The sequence below is a fragment of the Oncorhynchus clarkii genome, chromosome 18, assembly GCF_045791955.1.
Source record: "Oncorhynchus clarkii lewisi isolate Uvic-CL-2024 chromosome 18, UVic_Ocla_1.0, whole genome shotgun sequence".
Lineage (NCBI taxonomy): Eukaryota > Metazoa > Chordata > Actinopteri > Salmoniformes > Salmonidae > Oncorhynchus > Oncorhynchus clarkii.
In genome coordinates this window covers 59822343-59848787 of record NC_092164.1, presented here as the reverse complement: position 1 = coordinate 59848787, position 26445 = coordinate 59822343, and the positions used below count along the sequence as shown (strand labels likewise).

The 26445-nt window shown below is 42.7% G+C and overlaps 1 protein-coding gene across 1 annotated transcript in view; it reads right to left on the bottom strand.

Annotated features, from left to right (window-relative positions):
- LOC139372747 (gamma-aminobutyric acid type B receptor subunit 2-like) overlaps positions 1–26445 on the bottom strand; it is a 460183-nt gene that overhangs the window by 11780 nt on the left and 421958 nt on the right. The window contains exons 14-16 of the mRNA XM_071112543.1: positions 6469–6579; positions 4754–4978; positions 4320–4502 (exon numbers count right to left, since the gene is read on the bottom strand). Of these exons, the coding sequence (XP_070968644.1) occupies positions 4320–4502; positions 4754–4978; positions 6469–6579 (519 nt within the window). The remainder of the gene's footprint in view (positions 1–4319; positions 4503–4753; positions 4979–6468; positions 6580–26445) is intronic.

The window sequence follows — 26445 nt, the reverse complement described above, 5'->3', positions numbered from 1 at the left end:
GCCTTATATGCCTTATAAATGGTTTATTATGGACCCTTAAAACAAAGTGTTACCCATTTGTTAAAATATAGTGAAATAGTGATGGTGAAAAAACTGCAAGGACAGATGAGGGTTGCCTACTGAAATGTATTGATTTTGATCAGAAAGAAACCTTTTCTATTCAACTCCATTGTACTTCAAGAGTGGCGTTAGGAACAACTACAAGGGCTACTCTTACTCTTTTATCAGGATGGTGTTACTGGCACAGGACCAACTAGACACACTTTATAGAGTGACAGGATGGTGCTACTGGCAGACAGGACCAACTAGACACACTTTATAGAGTGACAGGATGGTGCTACTGGCAGACAGGACCAACTAGAGACACTTTATAGATGGTGTTACTGGCACAGGACCAACTAGACACACTTTATAGAGTGACAGGATGGTGTTACTGGCACAGGACCAACTAGACACACTTTATAGAGTGACAGGATGGTGCTACTGGCAGACAGGACCAACTAGAGACACTTTATAGATGGTGTTACTGGCAGACAGGACCAACTAGAGACACTTTATAGATGGTGTTACTGGCACAGGACCAACTAGACACACTTTAAAGAGTGACAGGATGGTGTTACTGGCAGACAGGACCAACTAGAGACACTTTATAGATGGTGCTACTGGCAGACAGGACCAACTAGAGACACTTTATAGATGGTGCTACTGGCAGACAGGACCAACTAGAGACACTTTATAGAGTGACAGGATGGTGCTACTGGCAGACAGGACCAACTAGAGACACTTTATAGAGTGACAGGATGGTGCTACTGGCAGACAGGACCTATTAGAGACACTTTATAGATGGTGCTACTGGCAGACAGGACCAACTAGAGACACTTTATAGAGTAACGGAATGGTGTTACTGGCAGACAGGACCAACTAGAGACACTTTATAGATGGTGTTACTGGCAGACAGGACCAACTAGAGACACTTTATAGATGGTGTTACTGGCAGACAGGACGAACTAGAGACACTTTATAGATGGTGCTACTGGCAGACAGGACCAACTAGAGACACTTTATAGAGTAACGGAATGGTGTTACTGGCAGACAGGACCAACTAGAGACACTTTATAGATGGTGTTACTGGCAGACAGGACCAACTAGAGACACTTTATAGAGTGACAGGATGGTGCTACTGGCAGACAGGACCAACTAGAGACACTTTATAGAGTGACAGGATGGTGTTACTGGCAGACAGGACCAACTAGAGACACTTTATAGAGTGACAGGATGGTGCTACTGGCAGACAGGACCAACTAGAGACACTTTATAGATGGTGCTACTGGCAGACAGGACCAACTAGAGACACTTTATAGAGTGACAGGATGGTGTTACTGGCAGACAGGACCAATTAGAGACACTTTATAGATGGTGCTACTGGCAGACAGGACCAACTAGAGACACTTTATAGAGTGACAGGATGGTGCTACTGGCAGACAGGACCAACTAGAGACACTTTATAGAGTGACAGGATGGTGCTACTGGCAGACAGGACCAACTAGAGACACTTTATAGAGTGACAGGATGGTGCTACTGGCAGACAGGACCAACTAGAGACACTTTATAGATGGTGCTACTGGCAGACAGGACCAACTAGAGACACTTTATAGAGTGACAGGATGGTGCTACTGGCAGACAGGACCAACTAGAGACACTTTATAGATGGTGCTACTGGAAGACAGGACCAACTAGAGACACTTTATAGAGTGACAGGATGGTGCTACTGGCAGACAGGACCAATTAGAGACACATTATAGAGTGACAGGATGGTGCTACTGGCAGACTGGACCAACTAGAGACACTTTATAGAGTGACAGGATGGTGCTACTGGCAGACAGGACCAACTAGAGACACTTTATAGAGTGACAGGACGGTGCTACTGGCAGACAGGACCAATTAGAGACACTTTATAGAGTGACAGGATGGTGCTAGTGGCAGACAGGACCAATTAGAGACACTTTATAGAGTGACATGATGGTGCTACTGGCAGACAGGACCAATTAGAGACACTTTATAGATGGTGCTACTGGCAGACAGGACCAACTAGAGACACTTTATAGAGTGACAGGATGGTGCTACTGGCAGACAGGACCAACTAGAGACACTTTATAGATGGTGTTACTGGCAGACAGGACCAACTAGAGACACTTTATAGATGGTGCTACTGGCAGACAGAACCAACTAGAGACACTTTATAGAGTGACAGGATGGTGTTACTGGCAGACAGGACCAACTAGAGACACTTTATAGATGGTGCTACTGGCAGACAGGACCAACTAGAGACACTTTATAGAGTGACAGGATGGTGCTACTGGCAGACAGGACCAATTATAGACACTTTATAGAGTGACAGGATGGTGCTACTGGCAGACAGGACCAACTAGAGACACTTTATAGAGTGACAGGATGGTGCTACTGGCAGACAGGACCAACTAGAGACACTTTATAGAGTGACAGGATGGTGCTACTGGCAGACAGGACCAACTAGAGACACTTTATAGATGGTGCTACTGGCAGACAGGACCAACTAGAGACACTTTATAGATGGTGTTACTGGCAGACAGGACCAACTAGAGACACTTTATAGATGGTGCTACTGGCAGACAGGACCAACTAGAGACACTTTATAGAGTGACAGGATGGTGTTACTGGCAGACAGGACCAACTAGAGACACTTTATAGATGGTGCTACTGGCAGACAGGACCAACTAGAGACACTTTATAGAGTGACAGGATGGTGCTACTGGCAGACAGGACCAATTATAGACACTTTATAGAGTGACAGGATGGTGCTACTGGCAGACAGGACCAACTAGATACACTTTATAGAGTGACAGGATGGTGCTACTGGCAGACAGGACCAACTAGAGACACTTTATAGAGTGACAGGATGGTGCTACTGGCAGACAGGATCAACTAGAGACACTTTATAGAGTGACAGGATGGTGCTACTGGCAGACAGGACCTATTAGAGACACTTTATAGAGTGACAGGATGGTGCTACTGGCAGACAGGACCAACTAGAGACACTTTATAGAGTGACAGGATGGTGCTACTGGCAGACAGGACCAACTAGAGACACTTTATAGAGTGACAGGATGGTGCTACTGGCAGACAGGACCTATTAGAGACACTTTATAGAGTGACAGGATGGTGCTACTGGCAGACAGGACCAACTAGAGACACTTTATAGAGTGACAGGATGGTGCTACTGGCTGACAGGACCAATTAGAGACACTTTATAGAGTGACAGGATGGTGCTACTGGCAGACAGGACCAACTAGAGACACTTTATAGAGTGACAGGATGGTGTTACTGGCAGACAGGACCAACTAGAGACACTTTATAGAGTGACAGGATGGTGTTACTGGCAGACAGGACCAACTAGAGACACTTTATAGAGTGACAGGATGGTGCTACTGGCAGACAGGACCTATTATAGACACTTTATAGATGGTGCTACTGGCAGACAGGACCAACTAGAGACACTTTATAGATGGTGCTACTGGCAGACAGGACCAACTAGAGACACTTTATAGAGTGACAGGATAGTGCTACTGGCAGACAGGACCAACTAGAGACACTTTATAGAAGGTGCTACTGGCAGACAGGACCAACTAGAGACACTTTATAGAGTGACAGGATGGTGCTACTGGCAGACAGGACCTATTAGAGACACTTTATAGAGTGACAGGATGGTGCTACTGGCAGACAGGACCAACTAGAGACACTTTATAGAGTGACAGGATGGTGCTACTGGAAGACAGGACCAACTAGAGACACTTTATAGATGGTGCTACTGGCAGACAGGACCAACTAGAGACACTTTATAGAGTGACAGGATGGTGCTACTGGCAGACAGGACCAACTAGAGACACTTTATAGAGTGACAGGATGGTGCTACTGGCAGACAGGACCTATTAGAGACACTTTATAGATGGTGCTACTGGCAGACAGGACCAACTAGAGACACTTTATAGATGGTGCTACTGGCAGACCTATTAGAGACAAGGCAAGCTCTGAGGACACTGTCATTGCTGTTATGTCACGCAAACGTAAGACTCATATATGAAGAATACCATACTTTAGAAAATACAAAAAACAGGGTGTCTCTCTGGTCACATCAATAGGGACACGAGCTTTTCCTGACTGTGAAATTGAGAGAACTTTGGGGACTAAATGGAGATAACAGGACTGGTGTGGTCGGGAGAGACTCCCTGGCCTCTTCATACGTGACGATGACATGACATAAGGAAGTATCACGATGACGTCACCTCTGTTATCTTCATGCGGAGGCGGTGGTTGTCGGTCTGCAGGCCGTCCAGTCTGGACGTGTTGGCCTGGTTCACACTGGTCACTGACGTGGACGTCTTGGAGTCCTCTTTCTTCTGGTTCGTGTTGAACTTTAACCTCCGGTTCTGAGTAGCTGCGTCTGGATTGGTCCTCATCGTGATGAACTGCAAGTTGTCATAATAAAGGGCAGTGGCTTAGAATGACAGGTTAAGGTGTCACACCACATTCCTCTTCTGATGGCATGTTACGTTTACTCATATCGAAATGTTTAAAAACAAGGGAAAGTATTTCATACAATCAGCAACATTATCATTTCTGATATCCTCTTAGAGTGCATGAATCCAGTGGGTTGAGCAGTTTCATGCCCCTTGGCTGGACAGGAAGGGGACAGTATACCATTTCCTGTGTTTCTTACCTTTGGCACAAACACCAGACAGAGAGTGATGGTGCTGCAGAAGATGATGACCAGAGCCACGATGCAGAACTGCACATTGGGCTGGTCTCGCGTGAGGAAGGACACGGCCGCCCCGATGATACACATGATGCCCACGTTGTACACACTCATCCCGATGTACTTGCTGTCATTCAGGGCTGGGATGCTCACATTCCTCGTCTCCCAAGCCAGGAAACACCCAAACAACTGGAGGAGAGGATAGAAGAGAGGGAGAGAAGGGGAAGGATAAGAATGGAAGAGGAGGAGAGAAGACAGGAGAGAGAGGGGAAAGGAGAGGAGAAAGGAGAGGAGAGGAGGGGAGGGGGACATGAGAGTAGAGGAGAGGGAGAGAAGGGGAAGGATAAGAAGAGAAGAGGAGGAGAGAGAGAGAAGACAGGAGAGAGAGGGGAAAGGAGAGTAGAAGAGAGAAAGAATGAAATATTAACAGGGATGTATAGGCCTATTTATGTTCACTACATACTGTAGCTGTTGTGATATAGAGATGTACATTATGTATATTTGCACAAATATATGAATTATACCAGCTAATGTGACCTACATAGCAGACAGCAGCATTGATGTAAACTTGAAAAGCCTTTTGATTTTGTGGTCATAAATTGTTTATTTTCTGAGAGTGCTTTTGTGTTCTTCACAGAACACTGCATGGAATATTCTAGAACAGAACCCCAGTGTGTCTCAACATTATAATGATGTCGCAGCATCACAGGAGCATTCATCACATGATCACACCTTGGGATAGGGTGTGTGTGTGTGTGTGTGTGTATGTGTGTGTGTGTGTGTGCGCCATAGGATAGATAGATGATGACTCAATCCTCAGATGCTGCTCCTACTGTTGTCATGTCCCAGTTTTGTCTCAGACAAAAACTCTGAAGTTTGTCACGCCATGTATCCCACTTTCTGTCTAACTGCTCTCTTTCTGTTTTCTCTCTCTCTCATGGCTATAAGTGGACTGAAAGGCTGAATTATTTACAGTCTGGACTAGTTAAGTTAAGGTGTTCAAACACACCAGCCGAGGGGAAGCGGAACATTTTCAAATATGTCACATTTAATTTAGAAACCTTAGGCTTCTGGAGGGGTTCGGTTAACTACGTCCACTGGGAGCTCTGCTTGGAGGCACACACACACACACACACACACACACACACACACACACACACACACACACACACACACACACACACACACTGAACCTAGTTACTACTCAATGGACCACTCTTATTTGGTTGGGGAGAGAACAGTGATCAAAGTATTTTGTGTTTCCTTTGATATTTCTCTTTCTCACAGTGTAAGGTTCTCTTCAGTGAAGGACAAGTCTATTGTGTGTAACTCATCACTGAACCGATGGAAGGTCATGTGCTATTTCTCTCTGTATAGTAGAGTATGAGTCATATCCCAGTATTCAGACAGAACAATAGAATGTGCTCTATGCCTGATGAAATCGACATCTAACAACCACAGATATGATTACCATATGTGTGCTTTGTGAGTGGCAGAAAACTTGCTATTGAACTCTCCATCATGACACAATGACCATGGTATACACATGGTAGACGGTGTTCAGATAACAGCCACCACCTCTTCCTTTCCTGCAGCTCAGAGACTACCTCCCTAACCATGAGTAGGCCCTTGAGGTGATGGACACACACACACATACACCAATCTCTCTCCTTACTCACCATAAGCAGGCCCTTGTATGCGTAAACGATCCCCAGCCAAATGGTCATGTGTGTGTTCTCACAGTGTTCCAGGAAGGGTCGGATGGCTATGTCCCGCCCCTGGGGGTCCGCCTGTAGGGACACACAGAGAGAGAGAAAAGGTCAACCAGTGAAGAACAAACACCATTGTAAATGCAACCCATATTTATGCTTATTTATTTTCCCTTTTGTACTTTAACCATTTGTACATCGTTACAATACTGTATTGTAATAATAATATGACAGTTGTAATGTCTTTATTATTTTGGAACTTCTGTGAGTGTAATGTTTACCATTCATTTTTATTGTTTATTTCACTTTTGTATATTATCTACTTCACTTGGTTGGGCAATGTTAACATAGGTTTCCCATGCCAATAAAGCCCCTTGAATTGAATTGAGAGAAGAGAAGGGCTGGTCAGTGGTGGGCGCATGCATGTCAAAAACAACAACAACAACAACAATACCAACAACAACAATACCAACAACAACAACAACAATACCAACAACAACAATACCAACAACAACAATACCAACAACAACAACAACAACAACAACAACAACAATACCAACAACAACAATACCAACAACAACAACAACAACAATACCAACAACAACAATACCAACAACAACAACAACAACAACAACAATACCAACAACAACAATACCAACAACAACAACAACAACAATACCAACAACAACAATACCAACAACAACAACAATACCAACAACAACAACAACAACAATACCAACAACAACAATACCAACAACAACAACAATACCAACAACAACAACAATACCAACAACAACAACAACAATACCAACAACAACAATACCAACAACAACAACAACAACAACAATACCAACAACAACAATACCAACAACAACAACAACAACAATACCAACAACAACAATACCAACAACAACAACAACAACAATACCAACAACAACAACAACAACAATACCAACAACAACAATACCAACAACAACAGCCTAAGCAAAAATATTTTCAACTACAATCAAATTCTGAACAGTACTTCTTCCAAAAAATACAAGTTAGACAGTGTCACACATATACACACATATATACACATATACACACATACACACACATACACACATACACACATATACACACATATACACACATATACACAGCAACTACAGTTGATTATGATCTTATGTGACATGCAGTACCAGTTTAAAGGCTTGGGCACACCTACTACATTGTAGAATAATAGTGAAGACATCAACACTATGAAATAACACATACCATTTTTTTTTAAACAAATCAAAATATATTTTATATTTGAGATTCTTTGAGATTCCCTTTGCCTTGATGACAGCTTTGGACACTCTTGGCATTCTCTCAACCAGCTTCATGAGGAATGCTTTTCCAACAGTCTTGAAAGAGTTCCCACATGCTGAGCACTTGTTGGGTGCTTTTCCTTCACTCTGCGGTCCAACTCATCCTAAACCATCTCAATTGGGTTGAGGTCGGGTGATTGTGGAGGCCAGGTCATCTGACGCAGCACTCCATCAATCTCCTTCTTGGTCAAATAGCGTTTACACAGCATAGAGGTGTGTTTTGGGTAATTGTCCTGTTGAAAAACAAATGATAGTCCCACTAAACGAAAACCAGATAGCCATGCTGGTTAAGTGTGCCTTGGATTCTAAATAAATCACAGACAGTGTCACCAGCAAAGCACCATCACAACCCCTCCTCCATGGTGGGAACCACACATGCGGAGATCATCCGTTCACCTACTCTGCTTCTCAATAAGACACAGCGGTTGGAACCAAAAATGTCAAATTTGGACTCATCCGAAAAAAGGAAAGACTTCCACCAGTCTAATGTCCATTGCTCGTGTTTCTTGTCCCAAGCAAGTCTCTTCTTCTTATTGGTGTCCTTTAGTAGTGGTTTCTTTGCAGCAATTCAACCATGAAAGCCTGATTCACGCAGTCATCTATGAACAGTTGATGTTGAGATGTGTCTGTCACTTGAACTCTGTGAAGCATTTCTTTGGGCCGCAATTTCTGAAGTGGTAACTCTAATGAACGTATCCTCTGCAGCAGAGGTAACTATGGGTCTTCCTTTCCTGTGGCGGTCCTCATGAGGGCCAGTTTCATCATAGCTCATGATGGTTTTTCTGACTGCACTTGAAGAAATGTTCAAAGTTCTTGAAATGTTCCGGATTGACTGACCTTCATGTCTTAAAGTAATGATGGACTGTCGTTTCTTTTTGCTTATTTGAGCTGTTCTTGCCATAATATGGATTTGGTATTTTACCAAATAGTGCTATCTTCTGTATACTAAACCTACTTTGTCACAACAATATGAATAAAATTATTAAATTTACAAGCCTAGTTGGTTTAGCCACTGAAAAAGGATGCAACCTTCTCGCTAGCCATGATTGGCTGAGATAATGAGTGGGCTCGACATGCCGACAGATGAGTTCAGATTGGTCTGCCATATAGCACGCTTCTGTCTATTTGAGCTGGTCAGTAAATTGAGGTAATCCTGTCTAACGCTGCTTTTAAAAAAAGTGTATTGCGTAGTAGAACTGCATAAGTGTTGCTCTCCACTTTCTTGAGGAATGAGTTTTGAAATCAGTGGAATTAGAGTATGATAGCTAAGGAGATGGAGAAAACACCTGTGTCCGAATTTCATCTTTAAACTAAGGGCAACCATGGCATCCGTGACAGGGAGAAGCGTCCATCCATAATGTATACTAGTAAGATAGTCTAGCTAGCTATATTTTCAGATATTACACGTTTCTAATTTTGACAAAGTCGTTTTCATTTGCACTTTTAGCTGGCTCGCTAGCTAACGTTACATGTATGATCTTATTATTCATACCTCAGAGCCATTTGCTTTTCTAGTTATAGCCTGTTACCGAGCTAACATTGAACCTGGTTGGTTAGCTACCTGCAGATTCATGCAGTGTAGAAACGTCATGAGTTGGGACTATGGTTAATTGATTACCTAGCTAGCTAGCTACAGGTCTTAACAAAATACTCCACTATGCAAGTAACTATTTCAATAGAATGTCACTACGACAACTGTTGATAGACATAGCTGGTAAATTCACTCTGGCTATCTACTCAGAGCACTCTCGTCTGAGTGTGCCAGAGCGCAGAATAACTGACGAATTTACAAACGCTCAACACCCGTTGAATATTTTACATTTTGTTATTTCACCTTTATTTAACCAGGTAGGCCAGTTGAGAACAAGTTCTCATTTACAACTGCGACCTGACCAAGATAAAGCAAAAGTTAGCTTAAAGTTAGTGAGGGAGATATGAGTCTCCAGCTTCAGGGATTTTTGCAGTTAGTTCCAGTCATTGGCAGCAGAGAACTGGAAGGAAAGGCGGCCAAAGGAGGAATTGGCTTTGGGGTTGACCAGTGCAATATACCTGCTGGAGCGCATGCTACGGGTGGGTGCTGGTATGGTGACCAGTGAGCTGAGATAAGGCAGGGCTTTACCTAGCAAATACTTACAGATGATTTGGAGCCAGTGGGTTTGGCGACGAATATGAAGCGAGGGCCAGCCATCGAGAGCATACAGGTCGCAGTGGTGGGTAGTATATGGGGCTTTGGTGACAAAACTGATGGCACTGTGATAGACTGCATCCAATTTGCTGAGTAGAGTGTTGGAGGCTATTTTGTAAATGACATTGACGAAGTCAAGGATCAGTAGGATAGTCAGTTTTACGAGGGTCTGATCGGCAGCATGAGTGAAGGATGCTTTGTTGCGAAATACGATGCCGATTCTAGACTTAATTTTGGATTGGAGATGCTTAATGTGAGTTTGGAAGGAGAGTTTACAGTCTATCCAGACACCTAGGTATTTGTAGTTGTCCACATATTCTAAGTCAGAACCATCCAGAGTAGTGATGCTTGACGGGCGGGCAGGTGTGGGCAGTGATTGGCTGAAGAGCATGCATTTATATATATATATAGCCATGTTATTTTCTACTCTCTATATATAGCCATGTTATTTTCTACTCTCTATATATAGCCATGTTATTTTCTACTCTCTATATATAGCCATGTTATTTTCTACTGATTGTTTTTCGTTATTCACTGTGTATTTATTCCTTGTGCCACTATTTAAATGTTCTATCTGTAAGCATTTATCTGTTAGTCTACACCTGTTGTTTACAAAGCACGTGACAAATACAATTTGATTTGATATGAATCAAAAATGCAGGTGTATAATGAAACTGAGGAGGTACAACAGCCTGGGGGTTGTTTAAACACCACTGAAATTGCATTAATCCAGATTTACACTGTTAATCCAGATTTACACTGTTTGTGACTTTACTTAATGAGCCATTATAGATAGATTTGATTTATACCCCCATCCTTCCCTCGAGCTCTCATTTTTCTATCTCTCTATCTTTCTCTTTTCTTCTCTCCTTCTTTATCTTTGTCTCTCTCTCTCTCCCTCCCTCTTTCTATCTATCTCTATTTCTCTCTTTCCTTCTCTCCTTCTTTCTCTTTGTCTCTCTCTCTCTCTCCCTCCCTCTTTCTATCTCTCTCTTTCTCTCTTTCCTTCTCTCCTTCTTTCTCTTTGTCTCTCTCTCTCCCTCCCCCTCTCTCGCTCTCTCTCTCTCCCTCCCTCTTTCTATCTATCTCTATTTCTCTCTTTCCTTCTCTCCTTCTTTCTCTTTGTCTCTCTCTCTCTCCCTCCCACGTTCTATCTCCCTCTCTTTCTCTCTTTCCTTCTCTCCTTTGTCTCTCTCTCTCTCTCTCTCTCTCTCTCTCTCTCCCTCCCTCTTTCTGTCTCCCCCTCTCTTTCTCTCTCTCTCTCTCTTGCAAGTGACTTACAGGCCAAATTAGAGCTGTTGACAGCAATTAGCGTATCACATGACAACGTAGCTCTCAGGGGAACTTTATAGTGCACTACTTTTGGCCAAGATTCATAGGGCTCTGGTCAAAAGTAGTGCACTATAGGCCTATATAGGGAAAAGGGTGCAATTTGGGACACAATTTATCCCCTTGAAACATTGTAGGGTACAGTTAAATCTATTCTCTACATAATATATTTTCATTATTTTCCTTTTCTGAGAGCTTTGTTGGATTAGGACTACAAATGTCATTATACATCAGATTAGACATTGGGCTCCTGAGTGGCGCAGCGGTCTAAGGCACTGCATCTCAGTGCTAGAGGTGTCACTACAGACCCTGGTTCAATTCCAGGCTGTATCACAACTAGCCGTGATTGGGAGTCCCATAGGGCGGCGCACAATTGTCCCAGCGTCGTCTGGGTTAAGGTTTGGCCGGGGTAGGCCGCCCACATTGAAAATAAGAATTTGTTCTTAACTGACTTGCCTCGTTAAATAAATAAAATATTCACACAATAAAAGTTCAGTTTTCACTCAATATTCAAAACACAAAGCCCACAAAGGATTCAAACATTTAGGTAGCATGCAGACAGTCCCTATACACACAAGCCTGGCGGAATGTAACCTAGCCGAGACGGAGGCTACATCCCAAATGGCAATCTATTCCCTAAGTAGTGAACAATGCGGTCTAGAGTGGTCTCCATCGCTGCCTCCAGATCTCATATATCGCTGCAGTTTGAATCCAGTCCACTGATAATGCAGCACACTCTCTCTTTCCTCTTAACCTGTCTTATCACATAAACAGAAAACACACGAGGAAAACACGCAAGTCCTCAACTGGCAGCTTCGCTAAATAGTACCCGCAAAACACCAGTCTCAACATCAACAGTGAAGAGACGACTCCGGAATGCTGGCCTTCTAGGAAGAGTTCCTCTGTTCAGTCTCTGTGTCCTTTTGCCCATGTTAATATTTTAATTTTATTGGCCAGTCTGAGACATGGCTTTTTCTTTGCAACTCTGCCTAGAAGGACAGCATCCCGGAGTCACCTCTTCACTAATGACGTTCAGACTGGTGTTTTGCGGGTACTATTTAATGAAGGTATCAGTTGAGGACTTGTGAGGCGTCTGTTTCTCAACCTAGACACTCTAATGTATTTGTCCTCTTACTCAGTTGTGCATCAGGGCCTCCAAATCCTCTTTCTACTCTGGTTAGAACCAGTTTGCGCTGTTCTGTGAAGGGAGTAGTACAACAGAGTTGTTGTACGAGACCTTCAGTTTTGGGAATTTCTCACATGGAATAGCCTTCATTTCTCATAAGAATAGACTGACAAGTTTCCGAAGAAAGTTCTTTGTTTCTGGCCATTTTGAGCCTGTAATCAAACCCACAAATGCTGATGCTCCAGATACTCAACTAGTCTAAAGAAGGCCTGTTTTATTGCTTCTTTAATCAGAACAGTTTTCAGCTGTGCTAACATTATTGCAAAAGGGTTTTCTAATGATCAATTCGCCTTTTAAAATGATGAACTTGGATTAGCTAATACAATGTGCCATTGGAACACAGGAGTGATGGTTGCTGATAACGGGCCTCTGTACACCTATGTAGATATTCCATAAAAAATCTACCGTTTCCAGCTACAATAGTCATTTACAACATTGACAATGTGTACACTGTATTTCTGATCAATTTTATGTTACTTTAATGGACAATTTAAATTTTCTTTAAAAAACAAGGACATTTCTATGTGACCTCAAACTTTTCAACAGTAGTGTATGTGGGACGCTCGGCTGAAGGGAGTTGTAGTTTTTATTAAGCAAATATTCAACCTAGTTCAGCGCAGAAACGTGGTAATTAACTACAATGACTATAATCCATTGAGCCTGTTTTTTTTGGCTCAGAGATGGATACAATTTTACGCCTGCTACGTTAGATAGACAACATGAGAGAGGAATGTATACAACGACGAGAGAGAGGGATATAGACAGTTTGTGAAAGCATGCCTTATCTACTTTAAAGATCTAGTAAAATTACTTAGTCAGACAGTTCTGCAGCACGCTTAGGCAGGCTAGCCTAGCTAAATAGGATGACTAAAGACAGTACAGAGACGCAGCACGCTTAGGCAGGCTAGCCTAGCTAAATAGGATGACTAAAGACAGTACAGAGACGCAGCAGGCTTAGGCAGGCTAGCCTAGCTAAATAGGATGACTAAAGACAGTACAGAGACGCAGCAGGCTAGCCTAGCTAAATAGGATGACTAAAGACAGTACAGAGACGCAGCACGCTTAGGCAGACTAGCCTAGCTAAATAGGATGACTAAAGACAGTACAGAGACGCAGCACGCTTAGGCAGGCTAGCCTAGCTAAATAGGATGACTGAAGACAGTACAGAGACGCAGCACGCTTAGGCAGACTAGCCTAGCTAAATAGGATGACTGAAGACAGTACAGAGACGCAGCACGCTTAGGCAGGCTAGCCTAGCTAAATAGGATGACTGAAGACAGTACAGAGACGCAGCACGCTTAGGCAGGCTAGCCTAGCTAAATAGGATGACTGAAGACAGTACAGAGACGCAGCACGCTTAGGCAGGCTAGCCTAGCTAAATAGGATGACTAAAGACAGTACAGAGATACAGAGACAACGCTGTCTGGCTGTTTGGCTGATACTGCCTGAGCAGGGATGAGATGATGACTATAAAGAATGAAAAAAATAAAGTCATCAAATAAAAATAAAGTAATATACACATGTCCGTCGTAAGGAGGAGACCAAGGCGCAGCGTGGTGAGCGTACATTCTTCATTTATTAAACGAATGAACACTGAAACAAAATAACAAACAACCCGAATGAAACGTGACGCTAACAGGCAACTACACATAGACAAGAACCCACAAAATACCCAAGGGAATATGGCTACCTAAATATGGTCCCCAATCAGAGACAACGATAAACAGCTGCCTCTGATTGGGAACCAATTCAGGCCACCACAGACATACATTACCTAGACATACAAAAACCCATTGATATACAAAAACCCCTAGACAATAAAAAACTAACAAACCCACCCTAGTCACACCCTGACCTAACCAAAATAATAAAGAAAACAAAGATAACTAAGGTCAGGGCGTGACAACACAACTGAAATATTGTGTTATTTCATAGTAATTTCCTATTTTTCAATTGATGTCTACCCAATGTGGACCTGACAGAGACAATGTTTTGAAAATGTAATGTTCCCTATTTTTGGCTTTAGAATTCCCATTGAAAAACATTTTTAAAAATGTATACCGAAATCGAAAACCGTGATTCTTTTATAAATAATCAAACTGAAACCAAACCGACCTCAAAAAGCACTAATTGCTCAGCACTACAGATAGGACACATAGAGAAGTTATTAATTTAGGCAATAATCATGCAAACACATCTATTTTTTTTTATTGTAACATCAGCGAAATTTCAACCTATAATCTTCTGTTCTCTGTCCATGTAATTAGTCCACTGCACCACCAGGATAGAGCTAGCGTGCCATGTTTACAAAGCTGTTCATTTTAGTCTATTCAAACAGACCCCATTTCAAAGGAAACAAGCACTCATTAAGATCAGGTGTGGGCGTGGCCAACACACCAGAGCACACTCATCAAGATAGAGAATGTAATCAAATCAAATCAAATCAAATTGATTTGTATAGCCCTTCTTACATCAGCTGATATCTCAAAGTGCTGTACAGAAACCCAGCCTAAAACCCCAAACAGCAAGCAATGCAGGTGTAGAAGCACGGTGGCTAGGAACGACTCCCTAGAAAGGCCAAAACCTAGGAAGAAACCGAGAGAGGAACCAGGCTATGAGGGGTGGCCAGTCCTCTTCTGACTGTGCCGGGTGGAGATTACAACAGAACATGGCCAAGATGTTCAAATGTTCATAAATGACCAGCATGGTCAAATAATAATAATCACAGTAGTTGTCGAGGGTGCAGCAAGTCAGCACCTCAGGAGTAAATGTCAGTTGGCTTTTCATAGCCGATCATTAAGAGTATCTATACCACTCTACTGGAATGTGTTTGTTTTTAAATATCATTCTTAGAACGTTCTCTAAACGTTACCAATCTTCTCTTGTTTTTTATGGAAAGTTTTCTTCACATTCTTGGAACAATTTGAGAACATGACTTCAAATAGAGCCATGATGAAACCTGTAGGAAACGTTATGCTGAAGTACTGAAATTCCTACAGAAGAACGTTGTTTCTTAACATTCTCGGAACTATTTGACAACATTCCCGATGTAAAACCAGTTGCAGAACGTTCCTAGAACATTGCCAACATTTTAAGAGGCAAGAGGCAAGGAAGGAGGCAGGGAGGGTTAGGGAGCCAGTCATCCGAGTGGCGTGCTCCACACTAGGGAGAGACTAAAGAGAGTAGCGGGTAGGTGTGGAGAGCCCTGGTTCTTTCTGGAGGAGGGATGGAAGGAAGGAAAGATGGAGAGTGGAGGAGTGGGGCCAACAGGTGAGAGGAGGAGTGGGACCAACAGGTGAGAGAGCCAGGGGGAGAAAATTGAGAGCTTACATCCTCAGCTGGTGTGTGTGTATGGATGAGCTATCAGCCCACTGACAGCGACTCTCCATCACTTGCAGTGGCAATTACAAAACAAAAGATTCCACTGCAGAGAGAGAAAAAATAGCTCCAGAGTTTGTGGCAGCGATTTATGTCAGTTTGCAGAGGTATTTTCCAAAAAGCACAGAATATGAAGATAAAAAATGGTAGAGGAAAAGCCTTCTACAATCTGAGGGAGGGTTGGTGGGGGAGGAATCAATATAGTCTCCCTTGTTTTGTAGAGAATAAAAACTATACCCTCGATTTAAAATCAGTAGCTAGGTTTCCATCCAATTGGCGACAGGTTTTCATGCAGATATTCTAAAATCTACATAAAGAAAATATGCGCATTCTCCCACCAGTGGTGTTTCCACCAGGGGTGTGTTTCCACCAGGGGTGTGTTTCCACCAGGGGTGTGTTTCCACCAGGGGTGTTTCCACCAGGGGTGTGTTTCCACCAGGGGTGTTTCCACCAGGGGTGTGTTTCCACCAGGGGTGTGTTTCCACCAGGGGTGTTTCCACCAGGGGTGTGTTTCCACCAGGGTGTGTTTCCACCAGGGGTGTGTTTCCACCAGTGGTGTGTTTCCGCCAGGGGTGTGTTTCCACCAGGGGTGTGTTTCCACCAGTGGTGTGTTTCCGCCAGGGGTGTGTTTCCACCAGGGGTGTGTTTCCACCAGGGGTGTGTTTCCACCAGGGGTGTGTTTCCACCAGGGGTGTGTTTCCACCAGGGGTGTTTCCACCAGGGGTGTGTTTCCACCAGGGGTGTTTCCACCAGGGGTGTGTTTCCACCAGGGGTGTGTTTCCACCAGTGGTGTGTTTCCGCCAGGGGTGTGTTTCCACCAGGGGTGTGTTTCCACCAGGGGTGTGTTTCCACCAGGGGTGTGTTTCCACCAGGGGTGTTTCCACCAGGGGTGTGTTTCCACCAGGGGTGTTTCCACCAGGGGTGTGTTTCCACCAGGGGTGTGTTTCCACCAGGGGTGTTTCCACCAGGGGTGTGTTTCCACCAGGGTGTGTTTCCACCAGGGGTGTGTTTCCACCAGTGGTGTGTTTCCGCCAGGGGTGTGTTTCCACCAGGGGTGTGTTTCCACCAGGGGTGTGTTTCCACCAGGGGTGTGTTTCCACCAGGGGTGTGTTTCCACCAGTGGTGTTTCCACCAGGGGTGTGTTTCCACCAGGGGTGTGTTTCCACCAGGGGTGTTTCCACCAGGGGTGTGTTTCCACCAGGGGTGTGTTTCCACCAGGGGTGTGTTTCCACCAGGGGTGTGTTTCCACCAGGGGTGTGTTTCCACCAGGGGTGTGTTTCCACCAGGGGTGTGTTTCCACCAGGGGTGTTTCCACCAGGGGTGTGTTTCCACCAGGGGTGTGTTTCCACCAGGGGTGTGTTTCCACCAGTGGTGTGTTTCCGCCAGGGGTGTGTTTCCACCAGGGGTGTGTTTCCACCAGGGGTGTGTTTCCACCAGGGGTGTGTTTCCACCAGGGGTGTGTTTCCACCAGTGGTGTTTCCACCAGGGGTGTGTTTCCACCAGGGGTGTGTTTCCACCAGGGGTGTTTCCACCAGGGGTGTGTTTCCACCAGGGGTGTGTTTCCACCAGGGGTGTGTTTCCACCAGGGGTGTGTTTCCACCAGGGGTGTTTCCACCAGGGGTGTGTTTCCACCAGGGGTGTGTTTCCACCAGTGGTGTTTCCACCAGGGGTGTGTTTCCACCAGGGGTGTGTTTCCACCAGGGGTGTGTTTCCACCAGGGGTGTGTTTCCACCAGGGGTGTGTTTCCACCACACAGACTTGCTGCTGATTAAAAACAATGCGTGACTAAGTACTTCTTATCTAAAGTTGAATGTGTTTCCATCAGATTTTCAACTCTACCGATAGTTTTGTGGCAGACACTGTTGTGTTAAATAGCAATGTGCCTCGTCTGGTATTGGCACGTGAGCTCTTGACAACAGTGCGGGTAGGCTAGTCTGCATGATGAGATTATTATGGATAAGATCATATTTGTATTTGTCAAACGGCAGTCCACCATCGATCATTACGTCACCAGAATAAGACCCTCGGTATTTATTGGAAAGGAAGCATCACCCTGCACTTTCACCACCCTGGGAAGTTCATCATAACTTATTTCATCTGGAGCCTAATAAACAGCCTGCTTTCCCAAACCGTGTCATCACGTGACTCCAAGCGTACTTCCATATGGTTATTATATCAGTATTTGCACATAAAGGCGCTTCCACTGTCATTTCTCGCATAATAAATACAAACGCAAAAAGATCCCAAGAACAAGTTATCTGTGGCATTTATCAAATTGTACTGAAACTTCCTGTTTCCATCACAGATGTTGTGATTCTTTTTTTAAATACAGTATAACTTTATCGCATAAAAAAACTTTGGATGGAAACGTGGTTAGTGTGAATTTGAGGGTTGTGTGAATATATGGGTTGTGCCATTTATTGTAGGGGAAGAGATAAATGAAAGTGACTGGTGTTTTCAGATTTTTCAAAAATCCAATATTCAACAAATTCACCCATGGCAAATAAAAGGCTCCTGACACCAGGCACAAACTGCATCCCCAAACTAGGCTGGACCTGAGTCCCAATTGGCACTCTATTCCCTATATAGTGTACTACTTTGGACCAGAGCCTACAGTATATATAGGGAATAGGGTGCCATTTGGGTCACATCCTGGGTCTGCTGGAATTCACATGGGTGACATCACACTCCCAAGTTCCCTGGATAACTGTCTGTTCTGCAGAGGCTCATTTCAAGATGGCGTAGCAGTGGGGATGTCTGTTTTGATTGTCTTGTCCCGTCCCTTGTATATATAATTTTTATTCTTATATATTTAGTATGTATTTGTATAATTTTTTAAATCTCATTTTCCATCTACGGACTGAACATACTCTCCTGCAACCCGCCTCACTCAATGTGGTATGGATCTGCTATTTTTACACTTTCAACCGGAACCCCCTTCAGCAGCTAAGCATCTACAATCCAAAATTAAATCTGGAATCGGCTTCCTATTTCGCAACAAAGCCTCCTTCACTCATGCTGCCAAACATACCCACGTACCCATTCCTCCTCTATACAGGAATCCCATTGGCCATATCTAACCATTCCTCCTCTATACAGGAGTCCCAGTGACCATATCTAACCATTCCTCCTCTATACAGGAGTCCCAGTGACCATATCTAACCATTCCTCCTCTATACAGGAGTCCCAGTGACCATATCTAACCATTCCTCCTCTATACAGGAGTCCCAGTGACCATATCTAACCATTCCTCCTCTATACAGGAGTCCCAGTGACCATATCTAACCATTCCTCCTCTATACAGGAGTCCCAGTGACCATATCTAACCATTCCTCCTCTATACAGAAGTCCCAGTGACCATATCTAACCATTCCTCCTCTATACAGGAGTCCCAGTGACCATATCTAACCATTCCTCCTCTATACAGGAGTCCCAGTGACCATATCTAACCATTCCTCCTCTATACAGGAGTCCCAGTGACCATATCTAACCATTCCTCCTCTCTATACAGGAGTCCCAGTGACCATATCTAACCATTCCTCCTCTATACAGGAGTCCCAGTGACCATATCTAACCATTCCTCCTCTATACAGGAGTCCCAGCGACCATATCTAACCATTCCTCCTCTCTATACAGGAGTCCCAGTGACCATATCCCTGCACTGAATGACTGTATCCCTGTGTAACCGGTGTGAAATGGCTAGCTAGTTTGCGTGGTGCACGCTAATAGCGTTTCAATTGGTGACGTCATTCGCTCTGGCAGCCTAGAAGTAGTTGTTTCCCTTTGCAAGGGCTGTGGCTTTTGTGGAGCGATAGGTAACAATGCTTCGTGGGAGGCAGAGGCAGTTGATGTGTGCAGAGGGTCCCTGGTTCAAGCTCAAGTAGGGGAAAGGTGAGGGACAGAAGCAATACTGTTACACCTGCACTGAAGGACTGGGTTTGTACATATGTATGCATATGCATGTCATGGCTCCGGGGGGAAGTTTCCCCTAGGTACAGATCTAGGATCAGCTTTCCCTCCCCTATTCCTAACTTTCACCATCAGGTGGAAAAACTGACCCAAGATCAGCCTCTACTTGTCTTCGCAACAGAACCCCACTGTATTGAATCAATCCTTTCTAGGGAGTTTTTCCTAGCCACCGTGCTTCTACACCTGCATTGCTTGCTGTTTGGGGTTTTAGGCTGGGTTTCTGTACAGCACTTTGAGATATCAGCTGATGTACGAAGGGCTATATAAATAAATTTGATTTTGATTTGATTTGATTTGATGGGTCTCTACAGAAACTGTTCTCTGGATTTTAATAGTCTTATTCTACTGTAATTATATGGTGAGAGCACTCTCTGATGAAGGCTGTGTGACTCAACACCATCATTGTTCCTGTAACTGAGAGCTTACATTGATGTAGCATACCACCCTGCATCCCACTACTGACTTGCTTCTGAAGCTAAGTAGGGTTGGTCCTGGTTGGTCCCTGGATGGGAGACCAGGTGGTGTTGGAGGGCCAGTAGGAGGCACCCTTTCCTCTGGTCTAAAAAAACATCCCAATGCCCCAGGGCAGTGATTGGCTACGCTACCCTGTGTAGGGTGCTGTGTTTCAGATGGGACGTTAAACGGGTGTCCTGACTCTCTGTGGTCACTACAGATCCCATGTCACTTATCGTAAGAGTAGGGGTGTTAACCCTGGCGTTCTGGCTAAATTCCCAATCTGGCCTTCATACCATCGTGGCCACCTACTCATCCCGAGTTTCAATTGGCTCATTCATCCTCCTCCTCTCCTCTGTAACTATTCCCCAGGTCCTTACTTGAAAATGGGAATGTGTTCTCAGTCAATTTACCTGGTAAAATAAGGCTAAAATAGGGGTAAAATAAAAATGTATAGAGGTAACGTCTTTATTGTGTTTTGTTCAACCTTTTTAAGTACAAGCTTTTGGATTTTTTACATTTTATAACTTCTGTAAAATAAGCCTTACGCTGTTGTATTTGTATTACTTTTACAACATAAAACCCCAACACCTTTATAGAGAATCACACAACTCTAACCTCTCTCCAGATTCTGAGATTAGAGTGGTTTATTCTAGGCTTGTTTTAGAAAATAAAAACTCCATAGACAGCCGAGTAGTACTAGACAATAAATGAAAAATGTAAATCCTATCTGTATTTAAATGTCTGTCCTCCATCACGTATTTGTCTGATGTGACCGTTGTTGACTTCATCCCATTACCGGGTTAATCCCTCTCGTACACGAATGGCCCCTTTGCCTCCGTGCCATGACACCAACGCACGCACAGACACAGACACACGCACGAACACACAAACCAAATTGATGGCGACAGAGAGGAAACTATGAGTAGACACATAGTGTAATTCCCTTGGTGGGTGTTGAGTCGGCAACTGATTTAAAAAGCAATGAACAAGCCCTGTTAAACAAGGATTGATTTAATTTAACCCCTTCTGGTCCCCTGTGATAGATTAGATAGAACAGTATCCAACAGTAGATCTCTATAGGATAAACTGGACATACTAGATAGACTAGAGATGTACTAGATAGACTAGATATATACTAGATAGACTATAGATATACTAGATAGACTATAGATATACTAGATAGACTAGTGCTATACTACATATAGACTAGATATATGCTAGAAAGACTTAAGATATACTAGAGAGACTAGATACATATTAAATAGACTAGATATATACTAAATAGACTAGATACATATTAAATAGACTAGATACATACTAAATAGACTAGATACATATTAAATAGACTAGATACATACTAAATAGACTAGATATATACTAGATAGACTAGATATATACTAGATAGACTAGATATATACTAAATAGACTAGATATATACTAAATAGACTAGATATATACTAGACAGACTAGAGATATACTAGATAGACTAAAGATATACTAAATAGACTAGATATATACTAGATAAAGACTAGATATAGACTAGATAAATACGATATAGACTAGAAATATACTAGATATACTACATATATACGATACAGACTAGATATCTACGATATAGACTAGGTGTATACTAGATATATACTAGATAGACGAGATGTATACTAGATATATACTAGATAGACTAGATATATACTAGATAGACGAGATGTATACTAGATAGACGAGATGTATACTAGATATATACTAGATAGACTAGATATATACTAGATAGACGAGATGTATACTAGATATACTAGATATATACTAGATAGACTAGATATATACTAGATATACTAGATAGACTAGATATATACTAGATAGACGAGATGTATACTAGATATATACTAGATAGACTAGATATATACTAGATAGACTAGATATATACTAGATAGACTAGATATATACTAGATAGACGAGATGTATACTAGATATATACTAGATAGACGAGATGTATACTAGATATATACTAGATAGACTAGATATATACTAGATAGACTAGATATATACTAGATAGACGAGATGTATACTAGATATATACTAGATAGACGAGATGTATACTAGATATATACTAGATAGACTAGATATATACTAGATAGACTAGATATATACTAGACACAGTTGAAGTCATTTACATACACCTTAGCCAAACACATTTAAAATTAGTTTTTCACAATTTAATCCTAGTAAAAATTCCCTGTCTTAGGTCAGTTAGGATCACCACTTATTTTAAGAATGTGAAATGTCTGAATAATAGTAGAGAGAATGATTTATTTCAGCTTTTAGTTCTTTCATCACATTCCCAGTGGGTCAGAAGTTTACATACACTAAATAAGTATTTGGTAGCATTGCCTTTACATGATTTAAATAGGGAAAAAAGCCATGAAATCATTTTCTGGAATTTTCCAAGCTGTTTAAAGGCACAGTCAACTTAGTGTATGTAAACTTCTGACCCACTGGAATTGTGATACAGTGAATTATACGTGAAATAATCTGTCTGTAAACAATTATTGGAAAAATGACTTGTTTCATGCACAAAGTAGATGTCCTAACCGGCTTGCCAAAACTATAGTTTGTTAACAAGAAATTTGTGGAGTGGTTGAAAAATGAGTTTTAGGCCACACACTATCTCATATTACTTTGTTATCGAAGCCCAAATGATTTTATTGCAGGTATTCTTTAATCTAATGCTCTGTCATAACCCAGTTGTAATCAGAGCCCCCATCTGCCGCCTGGGCTGGTTAACAGGGCAGGTGCACATGCATGCACACAGTGAAACACAGGTCTGTAACTGGCCTCCTGCTACTGGCTGACAGAGAGCTGCCTCCTTGTCAGGGCAGGAGACCTTAGAAAGCGCGCACGCACGCACACACGCACACACACACACGCACGCACGCACGCACGCACACACACCACCCTCCACACAGCAGAACTGCAAGCCTTTGTACGATACATCCACCTCCTCTAAAATAACAGCTTGTTTTTTATCCTAAGGACATAATGTGATTTGTGGCTCGCCGGGCCACCATACATCCTGGTTGAGCCAAGGACACACACGACACGAGCACCACCCAGGATAAGCTATCAGATACAGTATGACAAGTCATTAGATCTGCATCCCAAATAGCACCCTATTCCCTATATACACTACTTTTAACTACAGGCCTGGTCAAAAGTAGTGCACTATGAAGGGAATAGGGTGTCATTTGGGATGTGGACAAAGACAGTCAAAACAGAGAAAGATGGATACTGGCTCTCCTCCCACAGCAGAGATATGGCTGTATGAGCAGAAACCAGAATAAGATTGAGTCTGGCTCTCCTCCCACAGCAGAGAAATGGCTGTAGGAGCAGAAACCAGAATAAGATTGAGTCTGGCTCTCCTCCCACAGCAGAGAAATGGCTATAGGAGCAGAAACCAGAATAAGATTGAGTCTGGCTCTCCTCCCACAGCAGATAAATGGCTGTAGGAGCAGAAACCAGAATAAGATTGAGTCTGGCTCTCCTCCCACAGCAGAGAAATGGCTGTAGGAGCAGAAACCAGAATGATACTGGCAACACATTTACGTATACAAAGAGGCTGAGATGGTGTGTGTGTGTGTGTGCGTGCGTGCGTGTGCGTGACAGTGTGTACGTGTATGTGTACAGCGTTAACCTATGGTCTATATTGATTCAACTCCATCTACGTTGTATCATATCTTCCCCAAGATATTAACCTGCATGTTAACATTCATTAAACAGGAGCTGCTATTTAGCAGAGCCAATGAGATGAGCAAGAGGTGCAATATGCTGTGTGTGTGTGTGTGTGTGTGTGTGTGTGTGTGTGTGTGTGTGTGTGTGTGTGTGTGTGTGTGTGTGTGTGTGTCTGCGGGTGTGTGTGTGTGTGTGTGTGCATGTGTATGTGTGTTTGACAGTTTTAATTAGCTTGGAGAGATATTGCCACGCTCCCAGACTTAATGACATCAGATGCAATGATTATTCAATACAATATCAAAACAAATGATAATGACGCGTTTAATTTGTCCCATCCAGAACTCTTCTCTTTTTCTTGTGCTTGTGTGTGTACTTGTTTGTGTATGTGTTTTTAGTTTTATGAAAACTATAAAACTCTATTAGGCAAAGGTAACTGCAGCAGAACCACGATGGAGCCTAGAACCCTAGAACCCTAGAACCATAGAATCCTAGATTCCAGTTCTCTGATTTAAAAAAGTCCCTTTATCTATATGCATTTATCATGATGCATTACCCATGATGCATTACACATGATACATTACCCATGATGCATTTGGAGAACTTATCCACATCTCCTCTCCTCCCAGCAGAGGGACAACTAAACCACATTATTATCTTTCTCATAATACCTCCCTTCATCACTCCCTCATCTCCATCTTGTCACTGCTAGCTGTGAGTGCAATAATTGAGTCCTTTGAGGCCTAGTGGCTATGAGCCCTGTGTTATGCCTGTTTAATTGGAGGTGTTATGCAGAAACAGTGCTACTCTCTTCTGGATCTCTGCCTGTAGTTCTAAGTTAAAATGTATTTGTCACAAGCTCAAAATACAACAGGTGTAGACTTTACTGTGAAATGCTTGCTTACGAGCCTTTTCCAAAAATTCAGAGTTAAAAAAATATAATACATAGAAAATAGTAACATAAGAGGAATAGAATACACAAGAAAGGAACTATATACAGGAAGTACCAGTATCAGATCAATGTGGAGCTATATACAGGAAGTACCAGTATCAGATCAATGTAGAGCTATATACAGGAAGTACCAGTATCAGATCAATGTGGAGCTACATACAGGAAGTACCAGTATCAGATCAATGTGGAGCTATATACAGGAAGTACCAGTATCAGATCAATGTGGAGCTACATACAGGAAGTACCAGTATCAGATCAATGTAGAGCTACATACAGGAAGTACCAGTATCAGATCAATGTGGAGCTATATACAGGAAGTACCAGTATCAGATCAATGTAGAGCTACATACAGGAAGTACCAGTATCAGATCAATGTGGAGCTATATACAGGAAGTACCAGTATCAGATCAATGTAGAGCTATATACAGGAAGTACCAGTATCAGATCAATGTGGAGCTACATACAGGAAGTACCAGTATCAGATCAATGTAGAGCTACATACAGGAAGTACCAGTATCAGATCAACATGGAGTTATATACAGGATGTACCAGTATCAGATCAATGTGGAGCTATATACAGGAAGTACCAGTATCAGATCAATGTGGAGCTACATACAGGAAGTACCAGTATCAGATCAATGTAGAGCTACATACAAGAAGTACCAGTATCAGATCAACATGGAGTTATATACAGGATGTACCAGTATCAGATCAATGTGGAGCTATATACAGGAAGTACCAGTATCAGATCAATGTGGAGCTACATACAGGAAGTACCAGTATCAGATCAATGTAGAGCTACATACAGGAAGTACCAGTATCAGATCAACATGGAGTTATATACAGGATGTACCAGTATCAGATCAATGTGGAGCTATATACAGGAAGTACCAGTATCAGATCAATGTGAAGCTACATACAGGAAGTACCAGTATCAGATCAATGTAGAGCTACATACAGGAAGTACCAGTATCAGATCAACATGGAGTTATATACAGGATGTACCAGTATCAGATCAATGTGGAGCTATATACAGGAAGTACTAGTATCAAATCAATGTGGAGCTATATACAGGAAGTACCAGTATCAGATCAATGTGGAGCTATATACAGGGAGTACCAGTATCAGCTCAATGTGGAGCTATATACAGGGAGTACCAGAACCAGATACATGTGCAGGGGTATGAGAGGTAGATAATGTATGTACATGAAGGCAGAGTAAAGTGACAAGGCATCAGGATAGATAATAATAAGGTATTTGAGGTGGATATGTACATGAAGCCAGAGTAAAGTGACTAGACATCAGGATAGATAATAATGAGGTATTTGAGGTAGATATGTACATGAAGGCAGGGTAAAGTAACTAGCCATCAGGATAGATAATAATGAGGTATTTGAGGTAGATATGTACATGA